We start from the raw sequence: 18,427 nt of genomic DNA on the forward strand, positions 1-18,427 counted from the left end.
TGTGTATATTACTTATTTCATGATTTTCTTCTTTTCATTCTGTCCCTTCTTGCCTTCAGTACTTCCAATAAACAAATTTGAAATTTCCCAATCTATCCTATCTGTTTTGATTTTCCATTTATATTTACTTTTCATCCCTTTGCCCTTCTGTTATCCTTTTCCAGCTCATGGTTTTGCTCCAGCTGTGTTCATTCAACTGTTCAGTCAATCTATTCAAGAGTTTTATTCCACAGTTATGTATATTCAGCTTTGACAATTATTTCTTTTCCCTTCAAGACTTATGGTTATTGGTTATTCCTTTTTCATTAGTGAAATCAATCAGCTTTCTCTGAATATGTAAATTTTGCTTATTTTTAAGTTTTTTTTGCTGTATTAATTCTGTTTCCCGTTAGTATGTGTTGATGTTGGTGCTTCTCTCTCATAGGGTGGATTTTCTTAACTGTTTAATCCTTTTGGTTTTCTGTGTGTCTTTTTGAGTGAGGATCTCATTTCACCAGTCTTAGTTTATAATACAGATCACAGTACCTTGTCTCTGGTGCCTGTTGGGCTGACATTGATGTGCTGTGTTTATAACTTGCCTTCTGGGCATGGGAAGTTTCCAGTTTTTCTTGGGAGTTCCTAGCACCTTGGGAACACTGTTCTAACTCCCCTGTGACATAGGGTGCCCTCACTCATTACTCTAGCCTGTAAGCTAATTTGCAGCCCATTGCTGGTACCCAGGGAGGTATAGAAAGTCAATACACACAATTGCTCTAAACCAGTGACTCTCAATCGTGGCAACATATTAAATTGAATTTACTGATTAGTAAGCCTAACTCCAGGTGAGCTAATTCAGATATCTGGGAGTGAGGTTCAAGCATCAGTATTTTTTTAATCATAGATACACACAATTTATATATTTTAAATTGGCAAATATAAATTATATATATTTATGGTGTACAAGGGGATGTTTTGATAAATAAATACATTTTGGAATGACATACTCATCACTTCACATTCTTATCATTTTTTGTGGTGAGAACATCTAAAAGCTCCCTTAACAGTTTCAAGTAAACGATATATTGTTACCAACTGCAGTTATGATTCTCTACTAGTGCACATGTACCCTAGAACTTAAAGTATAATAATAAAAAAATTAAAAAATAGATAAAAATAATAATAAAATAAAAAAATAATAAACGTTGCCTTAGTGAAGTTAGAAAAAATTGAAAATTGAACAGCCACATAATCCAGAAATTCCATTTCTGGGAATACATTTAAAGGAAATGAAATCAGTATTTCATAGATGTCTGTATTCCCATGTTAATTCAGCATTATTCACAATCACCAAGATATGTATTCAACCCAATTGCCCATCAATCGATGAACAAATAAAGAAAATGTGTGTATATATATATATACACACACAATAAAATACTATTCAGCTTTTAAAAACAAGGAGATTCTATCATTGGTGGCAATATAGAAGTATCAGTATTTTTAAGTCCTTAGAGATTCTAATTTGCAGTCAAAGTTAGAAACCACTACAATAAATGGAATTATTTCATTAATCTCACTGATGTTCCCTGCCCCCAACAAGTTCCATGAATGCATGGCTTTGAGTTTCTAACTCCCTGTGAGCAACACCCCAACCTCCCAAGAAGTCATCTGTGATGCCTTTCCAGTCCTTTAATGGCATCTTGGCTTGTAGCACTATTCCAGATGCATTCTTTTTAACAAACATATGTTCTAAAACATTACATACCTTTGTAAAATAGCATTTTTGAGTATAAATCCAAAGGTTAAAACAATGTAAGCATACATCGACTATGTATTTTAAGGTGGAAAAAAAGTATACAAATATTATACCCTAGTTTTTAAATTTGTTTTTAATAGAAGAATGGATTTACAATCCTGAAACTAATTTATGTTTGTTCTAGGATTAAGCAAATAAGGAAATATATTGGAAATCATGAGAGCCAGAAAAAGAAATTATAAATAAGGCAAAGACAAAGGCTACAATGAACCCTGTGTTATTAGATTGGAATTGAAAGTATCAATATGACCCCCTACTCTTCAATATATATGCAGAAAGATAATTCAATAGATAGATGTAAAAACAGATACAGATGTGTGTATAATATGTACATTTTCTACCCCATTTGCTGAGAGGATCGAGAAGCAATCCCAGCAGTAATCAGCATATCTGACACCCAGATCTTGATTTCTAAACTCCTTCTTTCAAAAACGGAAAGCAGGGCTCCTGGACAAAATGACAGTAACAGAGCTGTGACAAGGGAAGTACAAGATAAGGACATTTTGTGGTGACAGAATGTAAGGAAATGCTCAAAATACTTGGGAATACATCAGAAGGACACAGGAGCCAACAAGGGAGGCTTCCAATGACAAAATCTGGAGCAATTTGTGCAACAAAATAAATAATGATAGTAATGGATTATAACCCAGAGAATAAAGCAAATACCCCTGAGTCTATACTGATATAAACAAATAATTGAAGATCCAAATAAAAGAAGAAGGGAAGGCTCTTTCTCATAGTAGAATTCTAGTTAATAAACACAGAAGAATGATGGAAATAGAAAACCACCATCTGCAATAGTAACTACAGTAGAAATTGTTTTAGATAGGAATCATAATTGGATACTAAAATTAGTGGACAAAAGCCCGATGAGAAACAGAATATTATACACTCTCAAAGTATCTTCCCACATGATACCAAAAAATTAACAACAACAAAAAAAACACCCAGTCCTTTTACAGTGGAAAAATCAGTGTTCAAATTGATAGCACCAGTAATAGGACATATGAGCATCAAGCACTTCCTTATATGATTCATTGAGAAGAACACAGCATGACTTCGGTGGTTGTATTAGTTTCCTGGGGCTGTCATAGCACATTAAGGTAAATGGGGTGGTTCAAAACAACAAACATGTATTCTCTTACAGTTCTGGAGGCTAGGTGTCAAAATCAGGCTGTCAGCAAGGCCGTGCTCTCTCTGAAGTCTCTAGAGAAGAAACTTGCATGAGCTTCTCATAGCTTCTGGTGGTTGTTAACAATCCTTGGCATTTGTTTGCTCGTGGATGCATCACTCCAATCTTTGCCTGCATTGGCACATGACTTCTTCCTGTTGTCTGTATCTCTCTTTTGTCTCTGCATCTTCACATGGCATTCTCCTCTCTCTGTACCTATGTCCAAACTCCCCCCTCCTTACAGAGAGACTAGTTATTGGATTGGGTCTCACCTTAATCCAATATGACATCATCTTAACTTGACTTCATCTGCAGACTCTATTTCCAAATAAGGTCACATTCATAGGTACTATGGGTTAGAACTGGGACACGTCTTTTTGGGGGACACAATTCAACCCACCACGGTGATACTCTCACAGAAATGCATAACTTGAGTATTATCTTGATTAAACATCAGACAAACCTAAACTGGGAATTCAAAGGAATTCTACAAAACAAATGGAAGTCTTTCTTAAAGGTGTCAAGCTCATGAAAGACAATGAATGAGAGAGAAGCTGTTCCAGATTAAAGGTCAATAAGAAGAAATTGTAACTAAATGCAATGCAAGGTCTTGTATTGATTTGTAACCCAGAATAACTGATGAAATTTAAATATGACTGTCAATAATATTCTATTAATGTTAACTTCCTGGTTTGGATGATTGGTATATATAAGATGTTATCATTTAACAATATTTTATAATCACAATTATTATAAATGTGGTGTATCACTAGAATGTAAATTTATCATTTGCTAATTGTTTATTGTTAGAAGATAAGAAAATAATTTTTAGTGTAATAGTGTAACAATACCTAGAAGAACTTCTTACTAGTTTTCATCGTTTTTTAGTTGATTCTCCTTGCTTTCCTTATCATTTGCAAATAATAATTTTGTCTCTTGCTTTTATATAATATCTCATCTAATTTTTTTTTGCTTTACTTAGTATTTTGAGAAAAATGCTAAATAATGGTAGTCATAGCAGACCATAAATACCACTAATGTTTCTGGGTTAGTATTATTATGGGTTTGTTGAATAAAAATATTATTTTTAACATTACAGAAGTACTCTTCATTTTAATTTACAAAGTCATAATTTTAAAACTAGAAATGAATGTTGAAGATCAAAAGTATTTTCGCAGATGATGACATGATTATTTTTCTCCTATCAATCATCAAAGCAATTGTCTCAGTCCCTTATGGCTGCTATAATAAAACATCTTAGACTGGGTAATTTATAAGTAATAGAAACTTATTGCTCACAGTTCTGGATGCTGGGAAGTCTGAAATCTAGGTGCCAGGAGATTCAGCCTGTGGCTAGGGCTTGCTCCATAGTTCCAAGATGACGCCTTCTCATTGCCATTGCATAGTGGAGGGGGCAAACAGGCTCCCTCAGTCCACTTATAAGGACACTAATCCCATTCATGAGGGCAGAGCCCTCCTGATCTAATCCTTTCCCACATTGAACATTAGGTTCCAATACATGAATTTTGGAGGGACACAAATATTCAGGCCATATCAGCAACATGTTACCTTAATAGATTTCCTGATATATGTTTCTTGTGTTCCTAACGTATGTTAATTAGATTTATTTACTAAAATGTAAGTTAGGGTTTATTTGTTTATATTCACAAGAGAAATGGGTTTACAGATGGGAATTTTGTGCTTTCCTGTCATGTTTTTATACTAGGATATGCTAGCTTGATAAAAGTAATCAGAGAATTTTCTATTTTGTGCCTTGAAACTGTGCTAATAGTGTAGAGATTTATAATTTACCTGGAGGCTGAAAAGAATTTACCTGTCTACGTGACTGGGGTTGATGCTGTTTCCACAGGAGGTAATCACTTAGCAGTTGTGAAATTTCAATCGTGCTTAATTTTTTTTCATATTTTCTACTATTTCTTGAGATTCTATTAATATTTTCCTGGAAAATCATTTTTTAAATTAAGTGCCACAAGCTGTCTTTTATAATTTTAACAGCTTTTCCATGTCTGTATTTTGCAGTTTAAAAGATCTTCCCTTTATTCTGAGTAGTGTCTGTTGCAGAGTGAAGCTGGGTTGGCCAAGAGGTTCTCAATCCAGTTCTATCTACCTCAGTTATCAAACGTGTGCCTCTAGAGCAAACCTATAATACTTGATTTGAGAGATTTATATTTGACATATTTTTATAAATCGTTCAAGGTGCTTTAGTAGAGAGTTTGGAGAGAATGTATTCGGGGTTGATAGTCAAATATCAGTTTAAGTTGTAACTATAACAATCTGATCGAAGCAATTGCACACAGCAGTATTTTGGGCAACAGGAAAACATTGGTACAACCTTTCAGATGTTAATCAGAACAGCTTACCGCTTGTGGCTACAAACGGAAGTGAAAAAGAAGGAAGCGTTTCAGTCCCCTCAAAATAGGGGTACAAATGAACTCATATTAGAGGGAACTTTCTATAATTAAACTGCAAATTTGTATTTTATGTGGAATAACGCTTACTGACCATTCAGCATATTATCTCTTCAGTGTTTCTCCCTTTATTCACAGCACCTATTCTGGACAGGAATAGTAATTGTCCATTTCTGGAAAATCAAAAACCAGGACTTGTAAAGGAAACTTGTATAGTTCCAGAAAAAAATAGAAGCCTGGTTGTCTTTAGTTAAAATATACATATTTCTACAAGTCATTTGCAACCTGCCTTTTGTTCTTACAGGTAAAATCCAGAATCTCCTACCTGATGACTCTGTGGATTCCACAACCAGGATGATTCTGGTGAATGCCCTGTACTTTAAAGGAATCTGGGAACATCAATTCTTAGTGCAAAACACCACAGAAAAGCCTTTTAGGATAAACGAGGTAGGAACCTTATAAAGATCAGTTTGGATTTTCACACGGCATTGTAAAAGTGATTCTCTTATAAATTCTCTCTTCTTTTAGATTTTATGTTCTTGTGAACTATGGCTCTTACTAGGGAAGTGATGGCTGGGCTAAAAGCCTCCAGTTCCATGGGGAATTCAACGAAATTCCCCTGTCCTTGTTCTTCTCTGAATATACCATCACTCAGTCCTTGCTACCCATGTGAGCTGGGTAGGGTAGTTTTCACATTTATTTCCTAGGTGAGAAAAATACAGTGTAGCCAAGTGACTGGAGGCAAGCCTGAGTTAGAAGCAGTCCAGAACAAGAACCTAAGAGTCCTCACTGTCAGTTCTGTACCTGCCCTGCTAAACCAGTACTAACTTCTACCAAATTCTTACCCTTACATAATAAAAGCAATAAAAAGGGAGACTAACGTAAGGTTATAGATCTGACTCTCATGAATGGGCTGGAGTGTGGCTGGGCCTTGGGACCTGATTGGAAACAAGGACTTAAATGTTGTCAGGATTTTTTTCCTATATTTTTTCCAACTCTGTTTCTACCATAATTCTTCTCTCAGGTTGAAGTCTAACTTTCTCTGCTTCCCCACTCACAATGACAGAACATAGCTACCCATAGGACCTTCTCCATTCTAGAGACCAGTTGGAAAATCCCATTCCAAATTCCTAGGAAAGGAACTAGTGGACCAAGGTTTGTTACAGTTGTTTAGTCTAGGGATAGGCCACAAACAGTGCTGCTGTGGAACTATGGCTGTAATGAATGTGTGCAATAGGCATTTCTCAGTGGGGTAAGGATGGGAAAGGAACTGAACACATAATTCAATAGGTTGACAAGAAGTGAGCTGGATAGTTACCTGGGTTTGTATATTCACTGGAAATTTTCAGTTGCAAGTGATAGAAAAGTATTCCAAACTAGCTCTGGCAAAATGGGAATTGCATTGGAATTAGCTTAGTTAACAAAAAAACTGGGAAGTCCAGGAGTGAGCGATTGGGGGTATTTAGAGTCTCAACACATAATCCCAGTTCATTCTCATGCTGTCTCTTTCTCTTTTTCTCTCTAGTTGCTACTCTCATTCTCTAATAATGATCAGGGAATATAGTTGCCTCATATTCAGCCTTCAAGCTTCACAACTCTAGTAGACAGAGAAAGTGTTTGCCATTAGCTCTAAAACAGTGATCACAAGGAGGGCTCTGGCTGGGGCCATTCATGGGCTCTCTCTGGAAACAACCACAGTATGCTGGAGTACACCCAGTAAACAGCCCTTGTCATATGGCCACCACTTTAGCATATGGTGGGGCTTTGTGAATGACAGTTCCACACATAGAATGGAAAAGTAACATATGTCTACAACATCTAAGTTGCACGGGTGTTTGTTTTGCTTTTATTTGGCAATTGGTCTTATTTTTAAATTAGCTTATTTTTTAGAGCATTTTTAGGTTTACAGAAAAAAATATGCAGAAAGTGCAGGGCTCTCATATGTCCCCCCTTCAACATACACAGTTTCCCTTATTATTAATATCTTGCATTAGTGTGGCATATTTGTTTTAATTAATGATCTAATATTGATACATCATTATTAACTAAAATCTATAGTTTACATATGTGTCCACTCTTGATGTCGTACAGTCCTATGGGTTTTGAAAATGCCCAGTGTCATGTAGCCAGCATTATAATAGCATTCTGAATAGTTTCACTGCCCTAAAAGTGCCCTGTGCTTCACCTGTTCATCCATTCCCCCTAAATTCCTGACAACAACTGATCTTTGATTGTACAGTTTTGGCTTTTCTGGAATGTCACATAGTTGGAATCATACAGCATGTAGCCTTTTCAGGCTGGCTCCATTCACTATGAATTTAAGGTTCCTCCATGTCTTTCCAGGGCTTCGTAGATCTTTTTGTTTTATTGCTGAATAATATTTCATGGTACAATTGTACCACAGTTTGTTATCCATTCACCTATTGAAGCACATCTTAGTTCCTTCCAATTTTTTGGCAATAATAAATAAATCTGCTATAAACACTACACGGTGGGCAAGTTTTTCTGTGGACACTGTTTTTAACACATTTGAGTAAATACCTAGGAGTACAATTGCTGTATTGTATGGTAAGACTAGGTTAACTTAGTAAGAAACTGCCCAACAACTGTTTTCCAAAGTGACTGTGCTACTGTGCATTCCCACCAGCAGTAAATGGCACTTCCTGTTGCTCCATATCTTTATCAGCATTTGGTGTTGTCAGTGCTTCACGTTTTAGCCTTTCGAACAACCTTGTGCAATTCGCAATTTCCTAATGACATATGACCGAGCATTTTTCATGTGTTGTATCTCTGCCTGGTGAGGTGTTTCTTAGATATTTTGCACATTTTAAAAAAAAACTGACTTGTTTGTTTTACTATTGTTGAGTTTTGTATTATTTGTTGAGTTTTTATTATTGTCTCTGATAAGCATATGTTTTGCAAATATTTTCTGCTCATCTATTGCTTGTCTTTGCATTCTCTTAGTGAATGTCAGTTTTTATAATACTAAAATACTTTCTCAAATATTTTCATGTAAAATACGCCTTCCTCAGTTTCTGGACTATTGGTATTTCCATAACTTACACAGGGTCATATATTAAGAATTTGATTTAATGCATGTTACTATGATTTATAGGGGATACCATAGTCGTGTTAGAAACAGAAACTCACATATCTGCTATTGGCGATACTTTTCAGGGGGATAGATATTTCCATAAAGGAAGGTCTGGATAACTTTATTCAGCATTTAGCAGAGGATCACCAGTTTCACCAACTGGGAGCCAATGATGGTAGAGAATTGAGTTGGTGGAATACTTCTTCAATGACCTTGTTACCTTTTTGTTTTTGTTTTTAGACTACAAGCAAACCAGTGCAAATGATGTTTATGAAAAAAAAGCTTCACATTTTTCACATAGAAAAGCCACAAGCAGTGGGTCTTCAACTCTACTACAAAAGCCGTGACCTCAGCATGCTTATCCTACTGCCAGAAGACATTAATGGGCTGGTACAGGTAAATAACATCAGTGTGCCCGACGTGAGGGTGCTTCCAGTGTTTACTGAAAGAACTGGTTGGCCAAGGTTTCTCCCAATTGTCCTCAGGAAGAATGGTCTCCCTATTATTTAATTCCTATAGAGAAAAGTCACCAATGTATCTTGAGTCCTAGGCACTTCACCTTCACAATATTATTTAAACTTTACAACACTCTATAAAGTTAATATTACTGTTCCTCAGAAAGGCTAAGCAATGTATAGACAGCTCCAGCCCGGGGTCATCACACACATAGCCACATGTACAACAGGTACAAATATACCTTGTCAGTCACAGAGCTGTGTGGATTGATCATAACCATCTTTCAGTCAGTCTAGGTTTCCCTCTGGTAGGACCTATGTAATTTGAGATTAATATTTTAATCATTTGCATTAGTATACACACACATCAAGCTGTCTTCCAAAACTTATTTTTTGAACATTTTAATCAAGTAAACAACCTTCAGGAGAAAAAGTCTGTATCAATACTGTCTTCAAGAATTATTTAGCTGTTTACCAGCCAAATTTCTATTAATCTGGACACAACTTTGGTCAGACCATGCTTCTGAGCAATTTGCATGCCTAAACGGAACATGAGTCTCATGCAACAGATGGCCTATCTTTCTTTGCACCATGTCTAATTTTTCACATGTGTCAGACTCTTAATACTTATAAGTTTCCATGATCCTACTAGTATGTAGAAAATATTTCCAAATTATGTCATAAAATTTGTGAAACTGGAGAGAATAGTAAAAATAAAACCAGTGTGGACAAATAACCATTAGAGTCAGCTCTTTTAAGATAAAAACCTAGAAGTGCAATTTCCTGAGCTGAAGGTATTGTCATGTTATTAATGTAAATGGTTTACAAGTATGCCATTGACAGCCAAAACTTCAGTCTAGAAAGTGCATGTGCATGAAAACAAACATGTCATTGAAAAAATCAAATATATACATATATACATATGGAGTATATACACACATATATTTATTATTTTAAAAATTTTAAATATAAAGAAGAGGGAATGCATCCTTAAACTCAATATAAAATAATTACTTTTGAGATTTGGAGGATTTTCTTATTTTTTCTTTCTTTTTTGACTTAGTTGATAATTATTAATCTCATGCTGTTTTGATTATAGACATGTTATTTTATTCCAAATTTTGCTTTCAAAGAGCTGTCTCCCATGTTGACAAACAGGTTTTTTTTGTGCCTTGGCTTACATCTTGAACTAGAGTATATGCTTTTGTATAGATAACATCTAAATGTATATTTACATTGAGGTATTTGAGTGTATAGTTGATGTCTTGCATACTATAGCAGAAGTACTTCCATTTTGAATTAAACTCTAATTCTCCTATATCTGGATAGCAATTAATCTGCAGAACAAAGATTTTGAAGGTCAACATTATACAACCAAAGGATATCCAGGTGTGTGTGTGTTGTCACCCTGAGTAATGGGAGTGATCATAATTCATCTATGTAATTCCTAGGGAGCTCTCTCAACTACTGGTTTTCATTCCAGTTTGGAATTACTAATTCTTTCTTTCTTGGTTCCAAATGGGCAGCTGGAAAAGGCCATCACCTATGAGAAGCTGAATGAGTGGACCAGTGCAGACATGATGGAGTTGTATGAAGTGCAGCTACACCTTCCCAAGTTCAAGCTGGAAGACAGTTATGATCTCAAGTCAACCCTGAGCAGTATGGGGATGAGTGATGCTTTCAGCCAGAGCAAAGCTGATTTCTCAGGAATGTCTTCAGCGAGAAACCTATTTTTATCCAATGTTTTCCATAAGGCTTTTGTGGAAATAAATGAACAAGGTACTGAAGCCGCAGCTGGCACTGGGAGTGAGATAGATTCACGAATTAGAGTCCCATCCATTGAATTCAATGCAAATCACCCATTCCTCTTCTTCATCAGGCACAATAAAACCAATAACATTCTTTTTTATGGAAGATTATGCTCCCCCTAAATCCCGCATATCTCTCAACAAACAAGGCCATCTTACAGTGTGAAAAATGTACCATGAGATGGAAAAGCACAATTTTCACAAAAATGAGTTTGTAGTCTAAACCTTTTTCATATTTGAATATAAGTAAATAGATCTTGAAATAATGCATTCTAATGATCCTGTCATATCTGTACAGCTGGAGAGAATAACGAGTTTTATTTTTACCACGTTAACATTTTGTCTCAGTTGACTTTCATTTACATTTCAGAAGAGCTATGCTATTCAACTGAATGCTTTGCAATTCTTGATCACTTGCAATATCCATGATACTTGTTATCATTATATATTTTGTATACATCACTAAATGAAAAAAATTTATAAAGGTGATATGATATTGATAAATAAGAAGTTCCTCAAGAATATCATTTTGATCAAAATTTTAGCCGGGCATGGTGGTGCACACCTATGGTCCCAGCTACTCAGAAGGCTGAGGTAGGAGGATTGCTTGAGCCCAGGAGGTTGAGACTGCAGTGAGCCAAGATCACACCACTGCACTCCAACCTGGGCAACAGAGCAAGACCCTGTCTCAAAAAAATCATTTTGATGGTTCATAAATTACCATTGTAAAGCTAAATCCCCTTTTTCTGCTATTTAAAAATACTTATTTTTTAACTTTAACATTAACTTTAAAAACTAGTGAAATCCAAATGAAATCTGTAGTTCAGCTAGTAGCAATCTCTCAATGTTGGTGCCCTAGTTTTGACAAATGTACCCTGGTAATGTTAAGGTGTTAGCGCTTGGGGAAACTGTACTGGAGTATATAAGAATTCCCTGTATTATCTCTGCACCTCTTCTGCGAATCTAAAATTATTCCAAAATAAAAATTTTATTAAAAATAATCATTATGGATGGCTGAAATACTCAAAACCAACATCTCCCAGTAACCTTAGCCCCGGTGAGCGCAATGCAGCGCGCGATCCTCATCCTGGGCGCCCATCCTCGGCTGCTGCCTCTTCCTTTCGGGCCCCTGGGCCTGACCTTCCTTCCGGGTCCGCACAGAAGGCCTGAGCCCGTCGCCTCTAACACTGGTCCAGCGCGGGGAACGCGGTGTGCCTCGGCTGCCATCTCCTGGAGACTAATTCTAGTGGACGTCGAGAGTGAACCACAGCCTCAACAACATCTAATTCTAATTACAGCTGGTGATCGGTGAGGTGACAGAAATAAACAGGGCGCTGTGGCGGGAACTAATGGTCTCCTTAGGGTGTATGAGGTGTCCCTTGACCCTTGTCTCCCCGAAGTGGACATCAAGGTGACTCCTCCCCCCAGGACCTCCTACCCGTGGCGTCCTGCGACTCCCACCCCCGCTGCCAGCCCAGTCCTCCCGGGAGCCCTCGGGTGGAGCACGAATTTGGCTGAGGGGTTGGAGGAGCTTCCACGGACACAGTCAGCCCCGCAGGATGCAAGGGGCGCAGAATCCTTGAAAGAGCTTCCGAGTGAAACCCGCGCCTGCCAGTGGGGCGGAGCCCTAGCGGGGAAGGGCGAGTTCCCGCCAGGCCAGTGCGGAAGGGAAGAACGCGGTGTGGGGAGGCAGGGGCGCAGGAGGGGGCCCGCAGCTGGTGCTCAGAGCCGGGAGGAAGGAACTCCCCCGGGAGTGGAGGGGTGGCCCTCAGGACGCCTCACGGGCCCCATCTCTCAGCCGAGCTCCAGGCAGCCTCGCCCATCGCTCCTGCACCCCACGCGCCCTGGCCCAGAAATGGCGCTGGGCTCGGGCAGGGATCACCTCGAGGCCGGGGCTACCCCAATTTTAGGGCCTGGAGATACCTGTTGCTTTCAGGGACTCCAAGCCCTGTATTTCTCCGTCTGACTCAGCTCCTAGTCCGCACCGGAGCCTCTGCTCTTTTCCCGACATCTCCGGATTTCAACATCTGGCTCGGCTTCCTCGTCATCCGTACCTGCACCATCATCTATCTGTCCACGTATCTACAGCTTTCGGTTCCTCCTAGATGCCCGGCTAACCCCCAACCCATAAGATTCTACACCCGCTCGATTCTAGGCACTTTTACTGCCACTTAACTATGGCCACGCACTCCACGACCCCATATGAGCCTGTCACCTTCCCTAACTGCCCAACTTCCTCCTCAAAAGTCCTCCTCCTTTTATTCGTTGTTTTCAATAACTCTTATCTGGTTCTTTCTGTGCCTCTCTTGCCTCTCTAAGTGTCTTTCTCCGGCTCTTTTTTTCCTCTATTGACCGCTTATATTTTGGCGTTCTTAGGGCTCCCGTGCTCTTCACACACTCTGGAAAATCTCTCCATTCCCGTGACTTCAGCTATATCGATTTGCTAAGGACCCTTAAGTTTTTCTTTTTTGTGGAGACAGGGTCTCACTATGTTGCCCAGGCTGGTCTCGAACTCCTGAGCTCAAGTGACCCTCCCACCTTTGCCTCCCAAACTTCTCCTGAACTTTCCATGTAACCTTAGCATGTCAAAAATGAAATTCATTTTCTCCTCCAAATTCATTCAGTTTCCTCTTTCCTTGGTCTTGCTTATTGTCACTGCCAATCACCGACTTGTCCAAGTCAGTAAGTCTGGAAATCATGCCAGCTTTCTTCTTCCTCACCCTCCCATCCAACAATCCCCAGGTCCTGTCTATCCTCCTTCTTAAACAGCTCTTCCATCCACTTTTTAGTTTTAGGTTTTTCATTAAATGAAAGACATTTCCCTAATTTCCTGTATTTTACCTGCCGTTTCTGATTGTCACTGTTCAGAAGGCAAATGACATGGTAAATGCCATCTGTGCTTACAACACCATCCTTGTTCCAGCTTCTGTCTCTAGACAGCATGCTCTCTCTTGTTCCTCAAGGCTAGGTTTCTTGAAAGAGTAGTCGAAGAGGGCTGTCTCCACATTTCCGTTTTATATCTCAATCTAATTCAATTTGATTTTTATCCCAACCACTCTCATTAAGGTAAGTAATGACCAGAATATTGAGAAGCGGCCTCTCTTTAAGCTTAACACTCCTTTTCCTCTAGCATCAGCTGCTGATACTATTCACCTCCTTCCTTTCCTTTGTCCAGCTTTTTCTGTATCTTCTCCTTTTTCACATCCTCTTTGCTATGTCCTCTTTCTGAAGCCATATCTTAAATGTTGGCATTGCTGGGCATGGTGGCTTATGTCTGTAATCCCAGCACTTTGGGAGGCAAAGGTGGGAGGGTCACTTGGGCTCAGGAGTTCAAGACCAGCTTGGGCAACATAGTGAGACCCTCTCTCTACAAAAAAGAAAAAAAGTTAGCTGGGCATGGTGGTGCAGGTCTGTGGTCCCAGCTACTTGGGAGGCTGAGGGAGGATCACTTAGGCCTAGGAGGTCAAGGCTCCAGTGAGCCGTGATTGTGCCACTGCACTCCAACCTGGGAGACAGAGTAGAGACCTTGTCTCAAAATAAATAAATAAATAATACATAAATAAATAAATATTGACATCCTCTAGGCTTCTTTCATCAGACCAATGCCTTCTTGATATGCAAGCTCGCTGGGCCTATTTGTCTCCCGAAAGTTCACTTGGCGCCTATACACCATACCTCAGTCTTTACTTCTGTCTCCAGACATTTCTACCTGCTACTCCTTCCCCCCATGTTCTCTCTCTCTCTGTTAATAATGTCATCATGTATCTAACTATGTGTGTTAAAAAACTAAGACATACGGTACTCTGCTCTTTTCCTTGCCCTCTCCCCCAAAATCAACTTGGTCATTAGCTCCTGTGATTTCTGCCTTCTAATGAGTTCTTGACATCACCATTGCTATTGTCTGGGCTTAGGCCCAAATTACTTGTGTTCTGGTCTCCTCCTGCATCCTAAGTATTGACATTAGAGTAAATCAGACAGACAGACAGAGAGAGAGAGAGAGAGATCAATAAATCATGCTGTCATGCCACTTCTCTGGTTTTAATTCTATAATGATTTTCCATTGCTCAAAGAATAAGCCCCAAATTTCTTAGAACGGCATGAAGAATCTTTTCCAGTTTAGCCTTGACCTACTGATTGAGTTTAACCTCATTCAGGGTCATCATGGGCCACTCCCCAGTATACACCTTCTATTCTACCCACAAAATACACCCATTCTTCACCTGCTACAAACCTTTTCACAATCACGTTTTTAGAAACATGTCATCTCTGCCTAATATATTCTTTCTCCACTCGCCATCTGTAAAATCGTTCATCCTACAAGACTCATCTCAACTGATGTTACTATGGAGTCATCCTGAGTCACCGGAGCTACTATTTCCATGATTCTGTTCTCATCCTGCTGTGTACCTGCTCCATTAGAGATGCTGTCCGCTCTGTTGTAAATACAACCTGTCTTTCCCATTCATCTGAGATACAGAGAAAAAGAAGGTACATATTTTATTTAGTTTTGTTTCTCAACTTCCTTATGGCCTGTTACAGTGCTCAGTACACTAAAAGTCTAATAAATGAAGTTATGGGCAAGTAGTAAATGGTTTGTTTTATATCATTTCTCATATCTGTTATTTAGTAAAGAAGGGATTTCAAGGGATGAACAAATTTGATGTGGGAAGAGTTTAGAAAATATCTAAGCATCTAAATGTAAAAAATGGTCTGTGGTTCAAAAACTACAATCACTTTTTCTCTTTTTAAAAAATAGTACAATAGAAATCTAGAGTGGAGCAGGAGAGCATGGCCTTATTGCATCACTGAGTCCTTCTCCCTCAAAAATGAATTATTTTGATTTTTAACTGTGGGAACAAGAGAGGTAAATTTACACTGAATTTTTCTGTGAATCCCAGTAAGGGGGAGAAAAAAGCAATGTTGCATCTATATTGAAGGACTGTGAATTTACTTCAATTCCAGACCTATTTTTTCAGTTTAGGGAAGGGAAGCCACTAGGGATAAGGAATCTTCTTCAGCACTTGGTCATTACCAGTCTGTAAGCAGAGATGCAGTTTGTTGAGTGCCAGAAAAATATGTTTCAGCCTCAGTGCTTGACCCTCCACAAAGATATTTGAAGATATGGCCCGGCGCGGTGGCTCACGCCTGTAATCTGAGCGCTTTGGGAGGCTGAGGCAGGTGGATCATGAGGTCAAGAGACTGAGACTATCCTGGTCAACATGGTGAAACCTGTCTCTACTAAAAATACAAAAATTAGCCTTGCTTGGTGGTGTTCGCCTGTAATTCCAGCTACTTGGGAGGCAGAGGCAGGAGAATTGCTTGAACCTGGGAGGCAGAGGTTGCAGTGAGCCAAGATCGTGCCACTGTACCCCAGTATGGTGACAGAGTGGGTGACACAGTGAGACTCCATCTCAAAAAAAAAAGAAAGAAAGAAAGAAAGAAAGATATTTGAGGATATTAGGCAGGTTGTTTGCTCCAATCCCAGAATACATCCAACATAAGCCAGCCCTTTGCAGTAAGTTCAGGATTCCAGTGGAAGAGCCAGCAGGACTGTTCTCACAAGTATAGAATGGCAGCTGGAGTTCAGAGATTAGAGTTTTAGCCAAATAGTCCTTAGAAAGGAAGCCTAGAGAACTCTGAGGTCCACGTTCTAGCTGTGCTCACATGCCCAGTGAGAGGCAAAGAATAGCCTATTAGCTACCTTTTAAGTGTCTTTTTAGAAGAAGGTTTTCTGGGATAGAAAAATTAATGACCTCAATCTTCTAGATGCTTTTCTTCCAGGAAAGAGGGTTGCGAATTCCCTGAGGAAATGAGTGTGCATCCTTTATTTGCTCACTGCTTTCAATCTCGCCAGATCTCTGCTTCTTATATCTCCACCACTTTTGACTATCTCATTATAAATTGTCCTCTTTGACTCAAACAGCTTTCTTAGGTGAGTCACTGGGAGTGTCTGCTATGATTTCTTTGGGGCAAGTGTTAAGACATTAAATGTGAAAATCTAAAAGTATTATAACATTACTGATTGGATATTGGTATATGTCACTGAATCATGTTTCTATTGTTCATTGAAAACATTGCAATGTTAACTAATCTATCAGGAAAACCAAATAAATAGGTGCAGATAGCTACCTGGGAACTTGTTTTATGTTTTCTCTTGGAGGGCAGATATTCCAGCTCCAGATCAATCCCAATGTTTTGCACTGTATGTAAGTAGTAAATATTTGCTTAACTAAGGCAGTTGGGTTAGTTAAGCAATTGATCTAATCATGATGATTTAATCCGTTAGGGTCAATTTTTTACTCATTTAAGGTTACAGTTTACAATTTAGACACTTAGCCTTACTTGGATAATTTGAAATTTGAGTTATCTATGCAGGAAAATTTGTAGCATTGAATGCCTATATTAGAAAAGAAGAATGTTTGGAAGTTCTAAAGTGACTCATGATAGCTTCCAACTTAGGATACCAGATAAAAAAGATTAAATTAATCCCAAAGTGAGCAAAACAAAATAAATGACAAAAATCAGGGCATAAATCAATGAAATTAAAAAAATGAAGTCAAGAGAGAAAATCAAGAGAGAAACCAAATGCTGGCAGTTTGAAAAGATCAGTAAAGTTGATAAGACTGTAGCCAGGCTAATAAGAGATTATAGAACTAATAAGAGATTATAGCAAGGTTGCAGGATAGGAGTTAATATATAGAAGTGAATCTGTTCCCTATATACTATCCATGAACAAATGGAATTTGAAATTAAAAACACAATACTCACTACATTAGCTATCAAAAACTGAAATACTTAGGTCCAAATCTAACAAAATATGTATAAGATGTTTTTAAGGAAAACTACAAAACTCTGTTGATAGAAATCAAATAACTACATAAATGAACAGATATTCCATATTAATGAGTAGGAAGACTCAATATTGTCAAGATGTCAGTCCTTGCTAACCTGATGTATAGATTCGATGCAATCCCAATCAAAATTCTGGCAAGTTATTTTACAGATATTGACAAACTGGTTCTAAAGTTTATGTGGAAAGACAAAAACCTAAAGTAGTCAACATGACACTGAAGGAGAACAATGTTGGAGAATTGACACTGCCCAAATTCAAGGCTTGCTTTAGAGCTACAGTTAGCAAGACAGTGTGTTATTAGTGAAAGAATAAACAAATAGATCAACAGAACAGAATAGAGAATCTAAAAAGAGACCTATATAACTACAGTCAACTGATCTTTTATAAGAGGGGCAAAGAAAATGCAATGAAGTAAAAATGGTTTTTTCATCAAATGGCACTGGAACAACTGGACACCACATGCAAAAATAAATGAATCTGCACTTTGGGAGGCCGAGACGGGCGGATCACGAGGTCAGGAGATCGAGACCATCCTGGCTAACACGGTGAAACCCCGTCTCTACTAAAAAATACAAAAAAAAAAAACTAGCCGGGCGAGGTGGCGGGCGCCTGTAGTCCCAGCTACTCGGGAGGCTGAGGCAGGAGAATGGCATAAACCCGGGAGACAGAGCTTGCAGTGAGCTGAGATCCGGCCACTGCACTCCAGCCTGGGTGACAGAGCGAGACTCCGTCTCAAATAAATAAATAAATAAATAAATAAATAAATGAATCTGGACACAGACTTTACACCCTTCACAAAAATTAACTCAAAATATGACACTA

General features: G+C 38.5%; 1 protein-coding gene across 2 annotated transcripts in view; it reads left to right on the forward strand.

Annotated features, from left to right (window-relative positions):
* Positions 1-11,744, forward strand: part of SERPINB10 (serpin family B member 10) — a 28,046-nt gene extending 16,302 nt beyond the window's left edge. For both annotated transcript variants that reach the window (XM_033175128.1, XM_033175136.1), the window contains exons 6-8: positions 5,700-5,842; positions 8,730-8,885; positions 10,471-11,744. In XM_033175128.1, the coding sequence (XP_033031019.1) occupies positions 5,700-5,842; positions 8,730-8,885; positions 10,471-10,875 (704 nt within the window). In that variant the 3' untranslated portion in view covers positions 10,876-11,744. The remainder of the gene's footprint in view (positions 1-5,699; positions 5,843-8,729; positions 8,886-10,470) is intronic.
* The last annotated feature ends 6,683 nt before the right edge of the window (positions 11,745-18,427 follow it).

Source organism: Trachypithecus francoisi, unplaced genomic scaffold (assembly GCF_009764315.1).
Source record: "Trachypithecus francoisi isolate TF-2019V2 unplaced genomic scaffold, Tfra_2.0 Contig01474, whole genome shotgun sequence".
Taxonomy (NCBI): domain Eukaryota; kingdom Metazoa; phylum Chordata; class Mammalia; order Primates; family Cercopithecidae; genus Trachypithecus; species Trachypithecus francoisi.